Source organism: Oncorhynchus tshawytscha, unplaced genomic scaffold (genome assembly GCF_018296145.1).
Source record: "Oncorhynchus tshawytscha isolate Ot180627B unplaced genomic scaffold, Otsh_v2.0 Un_contig_5589_pilon_pilon, whole genome shotgun sequence".
Taxonomy (NCBI): Eukaryota; Metazoa; Chordata; class Actinopteri; order Salmoniformes; family Salmonidae; genus Oncorhynchus; species Oncorhynchus tshawytscha.
Window position 1 is genome coordinate 45,001 of NW_024608492.1, and position 19,687 is coordinate 64,687.

General features: G+C 46.7%; 1 protein-coding gene across 1 annotated transcript in view; it reads left to right on the forward strand.

The window, feature by feature from the left end:
* Nucleotides 1-19,687, forward strand: part of LOC112242166 (signal-induced proliferation-associated 1-like protein 1) — a gene marked incomplete at both ends in the record, with an annotated part of 45,559 nt that extends 25,872 nt beyond the window's left edge. The window contains 11 exon segments of the mRNA XM_042313295.1: nt 3,521-3,618; nt 4,234-4,706; nt 7,382-7,443; nt 7,484-7,562; nt 8,594-8,804; nt 11,001-11,187; nt 11,190-11,228; nt 11,901-12,053; nt 12,917-13,034; nt 14,549-14,627; nt 19,654-19,687. Coding sequence (XP_042169229.1) covers nt 3,521-3,618; nt 4,234-4,706; nt 7,382-7,443; nt 7,484-7,562; nt 8,594-8,804; nt 11,001-11,187; nt 11,190-11,228; nt 11,901-12,053; nt 12,917-13,034; nt 14,549-14,627; nt 19,654-19,687 — 1,533 coding nt within the window.

Genomic DNA, 19,687 nt, shown 5'->3' on the forward strand with positions numbered 1-19,687 from the left:
CCGTTGTTGCTCCTCTGCGTTTTCACTTCACAATAACAGCACTTACAGTTCACCGGGGGCAGAAATTTGACGAACTGACTTGTTGGAGAGGTGGCATCCTATGACGATGCCGCGTTGAAAGTCACTGAGCTCTTCAGTACAGGCCATTCTGCTGCCAATGTTTGTCTATGGAGATTGCATGACTGTGTGCTCGTCAGCAACAGGTGTGGCTGAAACAGCCGAATCCACCAATTTGAAGGGGTGTATAACCAGTAGAACCCAACCCAGTCCAGTGTAACCTAACCCAGTATAACCCAGTCCAGTATAACCCAGTCCAGTATAACCCAGTCCAGTATAACCCAACCCAGTATAACCCAGTCCAGTATAACCCAGTCCAGTATAACCCAACCCAGTATAACCCAACCCAGTATAACCCAACCCAGTCTAGTAGAACCCAACCCAGTATAACCCAGTCCAGTATAACCCAGTGTAACCCAACCCAGTATAACCCAGTCCAGTATAACATAACCCAGTGTAACCCAGTCCAGTATAACATAACCCAGTATAACCCAGTCCAGTATAACCCAACCCAGTCCTGTATAACCCAGTCCAGTATAACCCAGTCCAGTATAACCCAACCCAGTATAACCCGGTCCAGTATAACCCAGTCCGGTATATCCCAGTATAACCCAGTCCGGTATAACCCAGTATTACCCAGTCCAGTATAACCCAGTATTACCCAGTCCAGTATAACCCAGTATTACCCAGTCCAGAATAACCCAGTATTACCCAGTCCAGTATAACCCAGTCCAGTGTAACCCAACCCAGTATAACCCAGTCCAGTGTAACCCAGTATTACCCAGTCCAGTATTACCCAGTCCAGTATAACCCAGTCCAGTATAACCCAGTCCAGTATAACCCAGTCCAGTATTACCCAGTCCAGTATAACCCAGTCCAGTATAACCCAGTCCAGTATAACCCAACCCAGTATAACCCAACCCAGTATAACCCAGTCCAGTATAACCCAGTCCAGTATAACCCAGTCCAGTGTAACCCAGTATAACCCAGTCCAGTATAACCCAGTCCAGTATTACCCAGTCCAGTATAACCCAGTCCAGTATAACCCAGTCCAGTATAACCCAACCCAGTATAACCCAGTCCAGTATAACCCAGTCCAGTATAACCCAGTCCAGTGTAAAGCCACAGGGATCCTGTAAATCAGTTGTATATGTAATTCTGAAGATTTCAGCCCAGTGCTGGCCAGTCCAGTTCAGCCAAGCACCACTCAATCTCTCTCATCCTCTTCTCTCTACTTCTCTGACCTCTTGACCCCTCAATCTCTCTCATCCTCTTCTCTGACCTCTCGACCCCTCAATCTCTCTCATCCTCTTCTCTGACCTCTTGACCCCTCAATCTCTTCTGGTGATGACGACCTCTCCTCCATCCTGAAATAACATCAGTCATGGTCACACCATAAAGGGACAGAAACCACGGCCACACACACACACAGAGACATACAGACACAGAGACACACACAGAGACACACACAGACACAGAGAGACACACACACAGACACAGAGACACACACACAGACACAGAGACACACACACAGACACAGAGACACACACACAGGCACAGAGACACAGAGACACACACAGAGACACAGAGACACACACAGAGACACAGAGACACACACAGAGACACAGAGACACACACAGAGACACAGAGACACACACACAGACACAGAGACACACACACAGACAGAGACACACACACAGACAGAGACACACACACAGACACAGAGACACACACAGACACAGAGACACACACACAGACACAGAGACACACACACAGACACAGAGACACACAGAGACACAGAGACACACACACAGAGACACACACACAGACACAGAGACACACACAGAGACACACACAGACACAGAGACACACACACAGACACAGAGACACACACAGACACATGGAGAAACACACACTCGTTAGAGAGAAGGCAGACTGCACAGAAGACAACTGCTGAGGGGGGAAATATGGTTGAAATCATTCTCTGTTTACCATGGACTGCTGTTATGACACTTCTACTGTTCTTCATCATCTCTACAGTCCCTCTCTGTTCATCATCATCATCATCAGCTCTTACAGTCCCTCTCTGTTCATCATCATCTCTACAGTCCCTCTCTGTTCATCATCATCTCTACAGTCCTCTCTGTTCTTCATCATCTCTACAGTCCCTCTCTGTTTTCTACTGATCTTCATCATCTCTACAGTCCCTCTCTGTTTTCTACTGATCTTCATCATCTCTACAGTCCCTCTCTGTTTTCTACTGATCTTCATCATCTCTACAGTCCCTCTCTGTTTTCTACTGATCTTCATCATCTCTACAGTCCCTCTCTGTTTTCTACTGATCTTCATTATCTCTACAGTCCCTCTCTGTTCATCATCATCTCTACGGTCCCTCTCTGTTTTCTACTGTTCTTCATCACCTCTACAGTCCCTTTCTGTTCTTCATCATCATCATCTCTACAGTCCCTCTCTGTTTTCTACTGTTCATCATCATCTCTACAGTCCCTCTCTGTTTTCTCTGCTCTCTACATTATCTCTCTACAGTCCCTCTCTGTTTTCTCTGCTCTCTACATTATCTCTCTACAGTCCCTCTCTGTTTTCTCTGCTCTCTACATTATCTCTCTACAGTCCCTCTCTGTTTTCTACTGTTCATTATCTCTCTACAGTCCCTCTGTTTTCTCTGCTCTCTACATTATCTCTCTACAGTCCCTCTCTGTTTTCTACTGTTCATTATCTCTCTATAGTCCCTCTCTGTTTTCTCTGCTCTCTACATTATCTCTCTACAGTCCCTCTCTGTTTTCTCTGATCTCTACATTATCTCTCTATAGTCCCTCTCTGTTTTCTACTGTTCATTATCTCTCTACAGTCCCTCTCTGTTTTCTCTGCTCTCTACATTATTTCTCTACAGTCCCTCTCTGTTTTCTCTGCTCTCTACATTATCTCTCTACAGTCCCTCTCTGTTCATTATCTCTCTACAGTCCCTCTCTGTTTTCTACTGTTCATCATTATCTCTCTACAGTCCCTCTCTGTTTTCTCTGCTCTCTACATTATCTCTCTACAGTCCCTCTGTTCATTATCTCTCTACAGTCCCTCTCTGTTTTCTCTGTTCCCTGCATTATCTCCCTACTTTATCCCCTCTCTTTCTCTCACACACACACAAACCACCCCACATAGCCATGTCCCCCCTGGGTTCGTTGCTCACTAATTGCCTGTTCTGTCTATTGCTGTGTGGCTGTTGTGTAACACCTGGACAATTACATTATATAGACTTGTTTATTTATACACACACACACACACACACAGCAATAACTGCAGAAAACTGTAGACAACCACAGACAGGCACACACACTGTATGGCTGTGGAAAAATTGTAGCTAGTTTTTCAAAGATGCATGGTTCTAAGGACCGTGTACGGAAACCTGTGGGATAATGTGTGTGTGTGTGTGTATGTGTGTGTGTTTTAGATGCTCCTGTGTCTAAGTGTGGTCCTGGGTCCTCCGGAGCACCACGCATCCAGAGGCAGGAGCAGGTCATGCACCACTCCCCCAAGAAGAGCTCCCAGGTCAGGCTTCACCCTGCACAAACCCTGTCCTCACCTCGACCAGGGTGGGAGCACCATACATACAGTACTTCATAACACACCCATTTAACCATTTGGGCTGCATCTCAATAGTCCAAAATTACTACTACCTGTCCTCATCGACTGTACTTCATCTGCACTGACCTGACTAACTCTTGTCCAGGTCTTTCAGACTCCGTTATGTTGAATAAACTCTCCGCTGTAGCTGACTCCTGTCTAACCCATCTCTAACCCCCCCAACCCATCTCTAAACCGTCCCCAACCCATCTCTCAACCCCCAACCCATCTCTCAACCCACCCTCAACCCATCTCTCAACCCACCCCAACCCATCTCTAAACCCCACCCACCCCAACCCATCTCTAAACCCCACCCACCCCAACCCATCTCTCAACCCCACCCACCCCAACCCATCTCTAAACCCCACCCACCCCAACCCATCTCTAAACCCCACCCACCCCAACCCATCTCTAAACCCCACCCACCTCAACCCATCTCTAAACCCCACCCAACCCATCTCTCAACCCCCCAACCCATCTCTCAAACCCCCAACCCATCTCCAAACCCCCCACAACCCATCTCTCAACCCCCCCCACCAGCCTGAGGGTCCCTACTCCAGCAGTAACACCCTGTCCAGCACGGCCTCGAGCGGGGGCCACAGCGACACCGACAAGTGGTTCGACCTGGTGGGCCCCGGGGGACCAGGGGAGGCCCCTGACTCTGAACCCAACGGCCTGGGAGGGGGGTACCTCCAGGGGGCCTCAGCCGACAGCGGGATAGACACCTCATCCTACGGAGGAGGGGGTGGGGGCCACTCACACCCCCACCAGGAGAGTTCTAGTTCCCTCTTGGCTCCCGGGGGTAGAGAGGGGAGGGATAGAGCTCCATCCCCCTGGCATAGCCCCACTGAGGGGGGCAGGAGGGTCCTGGAGAGGTCCTCCCCGGCTGCAGAGAGCTCACAACCCCCAGGGGAGAGGGGGGAGAGAGGAGAAGGGGCGACTAGGACTCCTACATGCCTACTGGTTGGAGATGGCAGCTCGTACAGTCCGACTGATGCAGGATCGCACTCCAGGTATGGATGGGTGGGTTGGACACGGAAACACGCAGCAGACAAACACACAGCAGACAAACACACAGCAGACACACACAGCAGACACACACACAGCAAACACACAGCAGACACACACACAGCAGACACACACACACACACACAGCAGACACACACACACACACACACACAGCAGACACACACACACACACAGCAGACACACACACAGCAGACACACACACACACAGCAGACACACGCACAGCAGACAAACACACAGCAGACAAACACACAGCAGACACACACACAGCAGACACACACACAGCAGACACACACAGCAGACAAACACACAGCAGACAAACACACAGCAGACACACACACAGCAGACACACACACAGCAGACACACACACAGCAGACACACACACAGCAGACACACACACAGCAGACACACACAGCAGACACACACAGCAGACAAACACACAGCAGACAAACACACAGCAGACACACACACAGCAGACACACACACAGCAGACACACACACAGCAGACACACACACAGCAGACACACACACAGCAGACACACACACAGCAGACACACACACAGCAGACACACACAGCAGACACACACGCAGCAGACACACACGCAGCAGACACACACGCAGCAGACACACACGCAGCAGACACACACGCAGCAGACAAACACACAGCAGACAAACACACAGCAGACAAACACACAGCAGACACACACACAGCAGACACACACAGCAGACACACACACAGCAGACACACACACAGCAGACACACACACAGCAGACACACACACAGCAGACACACAGCAGACACACAGCAGACAAACACACAGCAGACACACAGCAGACACACACACAGCAGACAAACACACAGCAGACACACACACAGCAAACACACAGCAGACACACACACAGCAGACACACACACACACACACAGCAGACACACACACACACACACAGCAGACACACACACACAGCAGACACACACACACACAGCAGACACACGCACAGCAGACAAACACACAGCAGACAAACACACAGCAGACACACACACAGCAGACACACACACAGCAGACACACACACAGCAGACACACACACAGCAGACACACACACACAGCAGACAAACACACAGTAGACACACACGCACAGCAGACACACGCACAGCAGACGCACGCACAGCAGACGCACGCACAGCAGACGCACGCACAGCAGACACACACGCACAGCAGACGCGCGCACAGCAGACACACACAGCAGACACACACACACACACACAGCAGACACACACACACACAGCAGACACACACACAGCAGACATACGCACAGCAGACACACGCACAGCAGACACACGCACAGCAGGCACACACACACACACAGCAGACACACACACACGCACAGCAGACACACACACACACAGCAGGCACACACACAGCAGACACACGCACAGCAGACACACGCACAGCAGACACACACACACACACAGCAGACACACACACACGCACAGCAGACACACGCACAGCAGACGCACAGCAGACACACACACACAGCAGACACACACACACACACAGCAGACACACACACACACAGCAGACACACACACACAGCAGAATCAGACACACAGCAGACACACACACACACAGCAGACACACACACACAGCAGAATCAGACACACAGCAGACAGAAGGAAACCGTGTCAACAGTAGCACAATACAGTGGCCTTGGTTTGATATTTTGATAGTGTAGCAGAACACACACACTTCCTGTTCCAGAAATAGAGGTTGATGATCGACAGTAGTCCATTCATGTCATCCTCTGCTCTGACGTCGGTAGGGAAATGACTGTGTAACACTCTGTAATCTCTACTAGTCTACTGCGGAATCTGTAGATCATCCTTTCTAAAAATGGGGTTTTAGCTCGTAGTTATTAGTTCAAAGTCTAGATTATGTCCATGCCAGAGATTACAGTACTTTGGTTCTCCATGGCCAGGAGTTGAATCTCCCTGTAGTGACCTTTCTCTTCTCTCCTCTCTTCCTGTCCTCCTCCTCCCCCCTCCCTCCCTCCTCTCTCCTCCCTCTTTCTCCCTTCCGCCCTGCCCCCTGTCCCCCTCCTCTCTCCTCCCTCTTTCTCCCTTCTGCCCCAACCCCTGTCCTCCTCCTCGCCTCCTCTCTCCCTCTCTTTCTCCCTTCTGCCCCAACCCCTGTCCTCCTCCTCGCCTCCTCTCTCTTTCTCCCTTTTGCCCTGACCCCTGTCCTCCTCCTCCCCTCCTCTCTCCTCTCCTCCTGTCCTCCTCCTCTCTCCGCTCCTCCCTCTTTCTCCCTTCTGCCCCGACCCCTGTCCTCCTCCTCCCCTCCTCTCTCCTCTCCTCCTGTGCTCCTCCTCCCTCCTCTCTCTGCTCCTCCCTCTTTCTCCCTTCTGCCCCGCCCCCTGTCCTCCTCCTTGCCTCCTCTCGCCTCTCTCCTCCCTCTTTCTCCCTTCTGCCCCGACCCTGTCCTCCTCCTCCCTCCTCTCTCCGCTCCTCCCTCTTTCTCCCTTCTGCCCCGCCCCCTGTCCTCCTCCTCTCTCCTCTTGTCCTGTCCTCCTCCTCCCCTCTCTCCTCTCCCTCTTTCTCCCTTCTGCCCTGCCCCCTGTCCTCCTCTCTCCTTCCTTCCTCCCCACCATCCTCCTCTCCAGTTCCAGAGGCCACTCCCCTCGTGAGGACTCGTCTTCCTCGGCCACCTCCCTTGCTCCCAGACGTCGGTCTCCCCGGCCCCAAGACCTTCTACCCCCCGTCAGGGAGCCACCTCAAGTACCTCATCGGCTGGAGGAAACCAGGATCCACCATCAACTCTGTCGACTTCGGAGACAACCGCAAGTAAGACCAGGAGGAAGTGGCCTTGTACCTTCGAATAGTTCCTCTATCAAGACTGTATCGCCACCTTGTGGCTAAAAGGAATATTACATACAGTGATAGACAACTACTGTCATACACTGACTACAGACAACTACTGACATTATACACTGACTACAGACAACTACTGACATTATACACTGACTACAGACAACTACTGTCATACACTGGCTACAGACAACTACTGACATTATACAGGGAATACAGACAACTACTGACATTATACACTGACTACAGACAACTACTGACATTATACACTGACTACAGACAACTACTGTCATACACTGACTACAGACAACTACTGACATTATACAGGGAATATAGACCACTACTGACATTATACACTGACTACAGACAACTACTGACATTATACACTGACTACAGACAACTACTGACATTATATAGTGAACATAGATTGCTAGTGGACAGTCACATTGCTAGTGGACAGTCACATTGCTAGTGGACAGTCACATTGCTAGTGGACAGTCACATTGCTAGTGGACAGTCACATTGCTAGTGGACAGTCACGTTGCTAGTGGACAGTCACATTGCTAGTGGACAGTCACATTGCTAGTGGACAGTCACGTTGCTAGTGGACAGTCACATTGCTAGTGGACAGTCACATTGCTAGTGGACAGTCACATTGCTAGTGGACAGTCACATTGCTAGTGGACAGTCACATTGATAGTGGACAGTCACATTGATAGTGGACAGTCACGTTGCTAGTGGACAGTCACGTTGCTAGTGGACAGTCACATTGCTAGTGGACAGTCACATTGATAGTGGACAGTCACATTGATAGTGGACAGTCACATTGCTAGTGGACAGTCGAGTTGCTCTTGGACAGTCGCATTGATTGTGGACAGTCGCGTTGCTAGTGGACAGTCGCGTTGCTAGTGGACAGTCGCGTTGCTAGTGGCCAGTCGCGTTGCCATGTCTTTTGCATGGCTGTATTATCTGACCCCTGACCTCTGCTTGTTATTGCGTGTCCCCAGGAAGTCTCCAGGGGAGGGAGGAGGAGGAGGAAGTGGAGGCGAGGGGAGTGGCGGCGGCGGAGGACGAGGGGGTCAGGATGGGGGTAACAGCAGACCCCATCACGCCCTCCAGCCACACCTCACCCACGCTAAGACCACCGCGGAGGACGACATGAAGAGACTGAGTCCAGACAGCCCTCCCAAACACAGACGACACAAGGTCAAGGTCAAGGTGAGACTGAGTCCAGACAGCCCTACCAAACACAGACGACACAAGGGCAAGGTGAGACTGAGTCCAGACAGCCCTCCCAAACACAGACGACACAAAGTCAAGGTGAGACTGAGTCCAGACAGCCCTCCCAAACACAGACGACACAAGGGCAAGGTGAGACTGAGTCCAGACAGCCCTCCCAAACACAGACGACACAAGGTCAAGGTCAAGGTGAGACTGAGTCCAGACAGCTCTACCAAACACAGACGACACAAGGGCAAGGTGAGACTGAGTCCAGACAGCCCTACCAAACACAGACGACACAAGGTCAAGGTGAGACTGAGTCCAGACAGCCCTACCAAACACAGACGACACAAGGTCAAGGTGAGACTGAGTCCAGACAGCCCTACCAAACACAGACGACACAAGGTCAAGGTGAGACTGAGTCCAGACAGCCCTCCCAAACACAGACGACTCAAGGTCAAGGTACAGGATCTTAGGTTGTAACGTTGCGGGTGAATATTCCTTAATGGATTATCTTTCCTTCCCCCCCAACACATACTGCAAAAATAATCAAACTGTTAAGGACAGCAGAGCTACAATTTAGGATTGCAATTTAAAGTTACAGATACAGCACTTTAAATCATCCTGTTTGTCATAACTTTAATCCTCATGTTATAACTTTAATCCCCATGTCATAACTTTAATCCTCATGTCATAACTTTAATCCTCATGTCATAACTTTAATCCTCATGTCATAACTTTAATCCTCATGTCATAACTTTAATCCTCATGTCATAACTTTAATCCTCATGTCATGTCATAACTTTAATCCTCATGTCATGTCATAACTTTAATCCTCATGTTATAACTTTAATCCTCATGTTATAACTTTAATCCTCATGTCATAACTTTAATCCTCATGTCATAACTTTAATCCTCATGTCATAACTTTAATCCTCATGTTATAACTTTAATCCTCATGTTATAACTTTAATCCTCATGTTATAACTTTAATCCTCATGTCATAACTTTAATCCTCATGTCATAACTTTAATCATCATGTTATAACTTTAATCCTCATGTCATGTCATAACTTTAATCCTCATGTTATAACTTTAATACTCATGTCATAACTTTAATCCTCATGTTATAACTTTAATCTTCATGTTATAACTTTAATCCTCATGTCATAACTTTAAACCTCATGTTATAACTTTAATCCTCCTCATGTCATAACTTTAATCCTCCTCATGTCATAACTTTAAACCTCATGTTATAACTGTAATCCTCCTCATGTCATAACTTTAATCCTCATGTTATAACTTTAATCCTCCTCATGTCATAACTTTAATCCTCATGTTATAACTTTAATCCTCATGTTATAACTTTAATCCTCATGTTATAACTTTAATCCTCATGTTATAACTTTAATCCTCATGTCATAACTTTAAACCTCATGTTATAACTTTAATCCTCCTCATGTCTTAACTTTAAACCTCATGTTATAACTTTAATCCTCCTCATGTCATAACTTTAATCCTCATGTTATAACTTTAATCCTCCTCATGTCATAACTTTAATCCTCATGTCATAACTTTAATCCTCATGTCATAACTTTAATCCTCATGTCATAACTTTAATCATCATGTTATAACTTTAATCCTCATGTCATAACTTTAATCCTCATGTCATAACTTTAATCCTCATGTCATGTCATAACTTTAATCCTCATGTCATGACTTTAATCCTCATGTCATAACTTTAATCCTCATGTCATAACTTTAATCCTCATGTTATAACTTTAATCCTCATGTTATAACTTTAATCCTCCTCATGTCATAACTTTAATCCTCCTCATGTCATAACTTTAATCCTCATGTTATAACTTTAATCCTCCTCATGTCATACTTTAATCCTCATGTCATAACTTTAATCCCCATGTCATAACTTTAATCCTCATGTCATAACTTTAATCCCCATGTCATAACTTTAATCCTCATGTCATAACTTTAATCCTCATGTCATAACTTTAATCCTCATGTCATAACTTTAATCCTCATGTCATAACTTTAATCCTCATGTCATAACTTTAATCCTCATGTCATAACTTTAATCCTCATGTTATAACTTTAATCCTCATGTCCATCTGGTGTGTTTTTATTATATTAATATATGACAGCAGGTGACATCAGTTTAACTCTCTCTCTCCTCCAGTCCTCCTCCTCAGGCCAGCCCCCTAACCGTCGGTCTCTCCACCGCACCCTGTCTGATGAGAGTATCTACCGGGGCCAGCGTGTCCCCTCTCTGAGGCTGGGGGACCTAGAACCAGACCCTACCCTGGGTAGTGACGTGCTGTTCAGCTGCTCTACCCTGCCACGCTCTCCCACCACCCGCGGGGTGCCCTCAGACGACCCTCGTACAAACTGGGGATCAAACTACACGGTGAGAGGAGCCGTATTGACACAGGGCTGGGGAATGTGGTTCTAGACAGCTTGAGACAGTTTGACACGTTGGTGACTCAATACTTGATGTGGCCGAGCTGGGGGGGATAAAGACTGTGTATATGCCTCCCTCTTCTGGTAGAAAGTGTATTGATCTACATTTTGGTAAAAAAGATTCATTACATTTATTGCAGACTATTCAAGAATAATAGTGTAGTTTATTTTTCAATGAGAGAGGAAACTGATGGAATGAACTAATCGAAAAGACTCAAAATGTCTGTCTTCTAGGGATGTCCACGGTCCTAATCTGTCCTCTTGTCCTCTCTCTACAGGGGATCTGTCTTCTAGGGATGTCCACGGTCCTAATCTGTCCTCTTGTCTCTCTCTACAGGGGATCTGTCTTCTAGGGATGTCCACAGTCCTAATATGTCCTCTTTCTACAGGGGATCTGTCTTCTAGGGATGTCCACGGTCCTAATCTGTCCTCTTGTCCTCTCTCTACAGGGGATCTGTCTTCTAGGGATGTCCACGGTCCTAATCTGTCCTCTTGTCCTCTCTCTACAGGGGATCTGTCTTCTAGGGATGTCCACGGTCCTAATCTGTCCTCTTGTCCTCTCTACAGGGGATCTGTCTTCTAGGGATGTCCACGGTCCTAATCTGTCCTCTCTCTACAGGGGATCTGTCTGCGTCTGACACGTCATTGGCTGAGATGGTTGAGCGACAGCGCCACCCCCTTCCCCAGGAGCTGATGCCCCTCCCCCCCTCTGAGAGCAGGGACAGCCCCCTGGACTGGACCCACCTGGTGGATGTGGCCAATACCTTCGAAAGTAAGAGTGTGTGTGTGTGTGTGTCTGGACTCATCTGGTGCATGTGGTCAATACCTGCAAGAGGAAGAGGCAGGGAATGACTGAATACGATGAACACTACATAGTAATGATGTGTCTCCCGTGACAACAGTTGATACTACAATTTGTCTCAACCTGATCTTTAATCACATTCTCTTTCTCTCCCTCTCTCACGTTTTCCTCTGACAATTATATCTCTCTCTTCCTCTTATTTACTCTACCTCCTCTCCCTCCCTACCTCCTCTCCTCTCCTTCCCTCCCCCTATCCCCTCTCCCTCCCTATCCCCTCTCTCCCCCTCCCTATCCCTCTCTCCCCCTCCCTATCCCTCTCTCCCCCCCTATCCCCTCTTTCCCCTCCCTATCCTCTCCTCCCTATCCCCTCTCTCCCCCTCCCTAAACCCTCTCCCTCTCTCCCCCTCCCTATCCTCTCCTCCCTATCCCTCTCCTCCTATCCCCTCTCTCCCCCTCCCTATCCCTCTCCTCCTTCCCTCCCTACCTCCCCTGCTTCCCTCCCACCTTCCCTACCTCCCCCTCCTTCCTTCCTTCCATCCCCTCCTTCCTCCCCCTTCCTTCCTTCTTTCCGTCTCCATCCCTCCCTCCCTCCCTCTCCTTCCCTCCCCCTCATTCCCTCCTTCCCTCTCTCCCTCCTTCCTCTCTCTCTTCCTCCTTCCCTCTCTCCCTCCTTCCCTCTCTCTTCCTCCTCCCCTCTCTCTTCCTCCTCCTATCCCTCTCTCTTCCTCCTCCTATCCCCTCTCTTCCTCCTCCTATCCCCCTCTCTTCCTCCTCCTATCCCCCCTCTCTTCCTCCTCCTATCCCTCTGCCTCCCTCCCTCCCTCCCCCTCCAGTCCAGAGAGGGTTTGTGTTCAGTGATTCTAACCACAGAGGTAGTGGAGCCTCCAGCCCTCACCAGTCACAGCCCAGCTTGGAACTACAGCCTGCCCCTCTGTCCAGACCATCCTCCAGGTAACCCTCACCACACAGCCCAGCCTGGAGATACAGCCTGCCCCTCTGTCCAGACCCTCATCCAGCTAACCCTCACCACACAGCCCAGCCTGGAGATACAGCCTGCCCTCAAAGCTCATTACTAAGCTAAGGACCCTGGGACTAAACACCTCCTTCTGCAACTGGATCGGGCCGCCCCAAGGTGGTAAGGGTTGGCAACAACACATCTGCCACACTGATCCTCAACACGTGGGTGCACGAGTCCAACACCATCATTGCCTGTTCACCAACAATGAGACAGCCTATAGGGAGGAGGTCAGAGACCTGGCCGTGTGGTGCCAGGACAACAACCTCTTCCTCAACGTGATCAAGACATAGGAGATGAATGTGGACTACAGGAAAAAGAAGACCGAGCCACGCCCCCATTCTCATCGACGCTGCTGTAATGGAGCAGGTTGAGAGCTTCAAGTTCCTTGGTGTCCACATCACCAACAAACTAACATGGTCCAAGCACACCAAGACAGTCGTGAAGAGGGCAAGGAAATGGGGATACCCAGTCATTTCACCCAACCCCTCTGAAGATTACACGTCTATTCAGGAGACTGAAAAGATTTGGCACGGGTCCTCAGATCTTCAAAAAGTTCTACAGCTGCACCATCGAGAGCATACTGACCGGTTGCATCACCGCCTGGTATGGAAACTGCTCAGCATCCGACCATAAGGCGCTACAGAGGGGGAGTGAGTACGGCCCAGTACATCACTGGGGCCAAGCTTCCTGCCATCCAGGACCTCTATACCAGGCGGTTTCAGAGGAAGGCCCTAAAATTGCCAAAGACTCCAGCCACCCTAGTCAGACTGTTTTCTCTGCTACAGCACGGCAAGCGGTACCAGAGCTCCAAGTCTCGGACCAAAAGGCTCCTTAACAGCTTCTACCCCCCAGCCATAAGACTGATGAACAGATGGCTACCAGGACGATTTGCATTTAACCCCCTTTTGTACCCTGCTGCTACTCACTGTTTATTATCTATGTATAGTCACTTCACCCCCACCTACATGTACACACTACCCCAACTAACCTGTACCCCCACACACTGACTCGGTACCGGTACCCCCTCTATATATCCTTGTTGTTATTTTATTGTGTTATTTTTTTTTTTTTACTTTTTAGTTTATTTAGTAAATATTTTCTTAACTCTTATTTTCTTAAAACTGTGTTGTTGGTTAAGGGTTTGTCAGTAAGCATTTCACTGTAAGGTCAACACACACTTGTGACTTTAAATATCAATTTAAATTGATATGTTACGAATATGGAAGTGCTTTACATCAATCTCTTTAAATAAAGATCCAAAGGTGACACGTTAGGTGACACGTTAGGTGATACGTTAGGTGACACGTTAGGTGACACGTTAGGTGACACGTTAGGTGACATGTTAGGTGACACGTTAGGTGACACGTTAGGTGACACGTTAGGTGACACGTTAGGTGACACGTTAGGTTTGTGTGGTTAAATGTATGTTTAAATCTCTGTCTCCCAGTGAGGGTCCAGCAGGTCTGGAGAGGAATGTGACCAAGCTGGAAGCCGTGGTCAAGATGCTACAGGATGACTTGAAGAAGGTAACACACACACACACACACACACACACACAATATGTCTCATCTCATAATTTCAGCATATTTATGTGGAAAATGGCATCTATAACCACACAAATCAATACATGCACTTAGCAACAAACCATCAAAACAACAATACTCATTCTAATGGACTACTCACACACACACACACACACACACACACTCACACACACTCACACACACACACACACACACACACACAGAAAACCAAACTTCTGCTCCACCCGTTGTCCCTTCTGAAAGACGTTCGGCGTTAGCTGCCTCCGCTCTGTAGAAGGTTGGTAGAGGATTTGCTGCTTACTTGTGAACACATTTTTAATTCTTTTTTATTTAACTAGGTAAGTCAGTTTAAGAACAAATTATTATTTACAATGACAGCCTACCCCGGCCAAACTCTAACCCGGACCACGCCGGGCCAATTGTGCGCCGCCTTATGGGACTCCCAATCACGACCGGTTGTGATACAGCCTGGAATCGAACCAGGGTCTGTAGTGATGCCTCTAGCACTGAGATTTAGTGCCTTAGACTGCTGCACCACTAAAGAGCCTATATAGAGTTAGTGGTGTTATAGCTACCATCTGTTATATAGAGTAATCATCCCTAGCGGTGTTATAGCTACCATCTGTTATATATAGAGTAATCATCCCTAGCGGTGTTATAGCTACCGTCTGTTATATATATAGAGTAATCATCCCTAGCGGTGTTATAGCTACTGTCTGTTTTATATAGAGTAATCATCCCTAGCGGTGTTATAGCTACCGTCTGTTATATAGAGTAATCATCCTAGTGGTGTTATAGCTACCGTCTGAGTAATCATCCTAGCGGTGTTATAGCTACCGTCTGTTATATAGAGTAATCATTCCCTAGCGGTGTTATAGCTACCGTCTGTTATATATAGAGTAATCATCCTAGTGGTGTTATAGCTACCGTCTGTTATATATAGGGTAATCATCCTAGCGGTGTTATAGCTACCGTCTGTTATATATAGAGTAATCATCCCTAGCGGTGTTATAGCTACCGTCTGTTTATATATAGAGTAATCATCCTAATGGTGTTATAGCTACCGTCTGTTATATATAGAGTAATCATCCCTAGCAGTGTTATAGCTACCGTCTGTTATATATAGAGTAATCATCCCTAGCGGTGTTATAGCTACCGCCTGTTATATAGGAGTAATCATCCTAATGGTGTTATAGCTACCGTCTGTTATATAGAGTAATCATCCCTAGCGGTGTTATATAGAGTAATCATCCCTAGCGGTGTTATAGCTACCGTCTGTTATATAGAGTAATCATCCCTAGCGGTGTTATAGCTACCGTCTGTTATATAGAGTAATCATCCCTAGCGGTGTTATAGCTACCGTCTGTTATATATAGAGTAATCATCCCTAGCGGTGTTATAGCTACCGTCTGTTATATATAGAGTAATCATCCTAGCGGTGTTATAGCTACCGTCTGTTATATATAAGTAATCATCCTAGCGGTGTTATAGCTACCGTCTGTTATATATAGAGTAATCATCCCTAGCGGTGTTATAGCTACCGCTGTTATATATAGAGTAATCATCCCTAGCGGTGTTATAGCTACCGTCTGTTTATATATAGAGTAATCATCCCTAGCGGTGTTATAGCTACCGTCTGTTATATATAGAGTAATCATCCCTAGCGGTGTTATAGCTACCGTCTGTTTATATATAGAGTAATCATCCCTAGCGGTGTTATAGCTACTGTCTGTTATATATAGAGTAATCATCCTAGCGGTGTTATAGCTATCGTCTGTTATATATAGGGTAATCATCCTAGCGGTGTTATATAGAGTTATCATCCCTAGCTACCGTCTGTTATATATAGGGTAATCATCCCTAGCGGTGTTATAGCTACCGTCTCTTATATATAGGGTAATCATCCCTAGCGGTGTTATAGCTACCGTCTGTTGTATAGAGTAATCATCCATAGCGGTGTTATAGCTACCGCCTGTTATATATATAGAGTAATCATCCCTAGCGGTGTTATATAGAGTAATCATCCCTCGGTGTTATAGCTACCGCCTGTTATATATAGAGTAATCATCCCTAGCGGTGTTATAGCTACCGTCTGTTATATATAGAGTAATCATCCTAGCGGTGTTATAGCTACCGCCTGTTATATATAGGGTAATCATCCCTAAGCGGTATTATAGCTACCGTCTGTTATATATAGAGTAATCATCCCTAGCGGTGTTATAGCTACCATCTGTAATCATCCCTAGTGGTGTTATATATAGAGTAATCATCCTAGCGGTGTTATAGCTACCGTCTGTTATATATAGAGTAATCATCCCTAGCGGTGTTATAGCTACCGTCTGTTATATATATAGAGTAATCATCCCTAGCGGTGTTATAGCTACCGCCTGTTATATAGGAGTAATCATCCTAGCGGTGTTTTAGCTACCGTCTGTTATATATATAGAGTAATCATCCCTAGCGGTGTTATAGCTACCGTCTGTTATATATAGAGTAATCATCCCTAGCGGTGTTATAGCTACCGTCTGTTATATATAGAGTAATCATCCCTAGCGGTGTTATAGCTACCGTCTGTTATATATAGAGTAATCATCCCTAGCGGTGTTATAGCTACCGTCTGTTATATGTAGGGTAATCATCCCTAGCGGTGTTATATAGAGTTATCATCCCTAGTGGTGTTATAGCTACCGTCTGTTATATATAGGGTAATCATCCTAGCGGTGTTATAGCTAGTCTCTTATATATAGGTAATCATCCCTAGCGGTGTTATAGCTACCGTCTGTTATATAGAGTAATCATCCATAGCGGTGTTATAGCTACCGTCTGTTATATATATAGAGTAATCATCCCTAGCGGTGTTATATAGAGTAATCATCCCTAGCGGTGTTATAGCTACCGCCTGTTATATATAGAGTAATCATCCCTAGCGGTGTTATAGCTACCGTCTGTTATATATAGAGTAATCATCCCTAGCGGTGTTATAGCTACCGCCTGTTATATATAGGGTAATCATCCCTAGCGGTATTATAGCTACCGTCTGTTATATATAGAGTAATCATCCCTAGCGGTGTTATAGCTACCATCTGTTATATATAGAGTAATCATCCCTAGTGGTGTTATAGCTACCGTCTGTTATATATATAGAGTAATCATCCCTAGCGGTTTTATAGCTACCGTCTGTTATATATATAGAGTAATCATCCCTAGCGGTGTTATAGCTACCGTCTGTTAAATATAGAGTAATCATCCCAGGCGATGTTATAGCTACCGTCTGTTATGTATAGGGTAATCATCCCTAGCGGTGTTAAATCTACCGTCTGTTATATATAGAGTAATCATCCCTAGCGGTGTTATAGCTATCGTCTGTTATATATAGGGTAATCATCCCTAGCGGTGTTATAGCTACCGTCTGTTATATATAGAGTAATCATCCCTAGCAGTGTTATAGCTACCGTCTGTTATTTATAGGGTAATCATCCCTAGCGGTGTTATAGCTACCGTCTGTTATATATAGAGTAATCATCCCTAGCGGTGTTATAGCTACCGTCTGTTATATATAGAGTAATCATCCCTAGCGGTGTTATAGCTACCGTCTGTTATATAGAGTAATCATCCTAGCGGTGTTATAGCTACCGTCTGTTATATATAGAGTAATCATCCCTAGCGGTGTTATATAGAGTAATCATCCCTAGCGGTGTTATAGCTACCGCCTGTTATATATAGGGTAATCATCCCTAGCGGTATTATAGCTACCGTCTGTTATATATAGAGTAATCATCCCTAGCGGTGTTATAGCTACCATCTGTTATATATAGAGTAATCATCCCTAGCGGTGTTATAGCTACCGTCTGTTATATATATAGAGTAATCATCCATAGCGGTGTTATAGCTACCGCCTGTTATATATATAGAGTAATCATCCATAGCGGTGTTATAGCTACCGCCTGTTATATATATAGAGTAATCATCCATAGCGGTGTTATATAGAGTAATCATCCATAGCGGTGTTATAGTAATATCCCTAGCGGTGTTATAGCTACCGTCTGTTATATATAGTGTAATCATCCCTAGCGGTGTTATATAGAGTAATCATCCCTAGCGGTGTTATAGCTACCGCCTGTTATATATAGGGTAATCATCCCTAGCGGTGTTATAGCTACCGTCTGTTATATATAGAGTAATCATCCCTAGCGGTGTTATAGCTACCGCCTGTTATATATAGGGTAATCATCCCTAGCGGTGTTATAGCTATCACACTGCAGGTGCATTTATACGGAGACTTGATTACACACAGGTGGATTGTATTTATCATCATTAGTCATTTAGGTCAACATTGGATCATTCAGAGATCGTCACTGAACTTCTGGAGAGAGTTTGCTGCACTGAAAGTAAAGGGGGCTGAATAATTTTGCATGAATTTTTCAGTTTTTGATTTGTTAAAAAGTTTGAAATATCCAATAAATGTCATTCCACTTCATGATTTGTCCCACTTGTTGTTGATTCTTCACAAAAAATACAGTTTTTATATCTTTATGTTTGAAGCCTGAAATGTGGCAAAGGTCGCAAAGTTCAAGGGGGCCGAATACTTTCGCAAGGCACTGTAGCTACCGCCTGTTATGTAGATTTGCTAACTTAAACATGTATCCCTTGTCTCACCCTCTCTCCCTCCTTCTCTCTCTCTCTCTCTCTCTCTCTCTCGCTCTCTCTCGCTCTCGCTCCCTCACTCTCTCCCTCCCTCCCTCTCTCCCTCTCTCCCTCCCTCGCTCCCTCTCTCTCCCTCTCCCTCTCTCTCTCCCTCCTTCTCCTCCCCTTTTAACTTTTTGCCTTTCTCCCTCCACTCCTTACTTTCTCTCCCTCGTTTATCTCTCTTTCCCCCCACTACTTATCCCTCCCTCCCCTCTATCCCCCTCTCCCTCCTCCTTCTTTCTCTCCCTCGTTTATCTCTCCTCTTTACCCCCCACTACTTATCCCTCCCTCCCCTCTATCCCCGTCTCCCTCCCTCTTGTAGGAGCGTGAGGAGAAGCAGCGTCTCCATCTGCAGA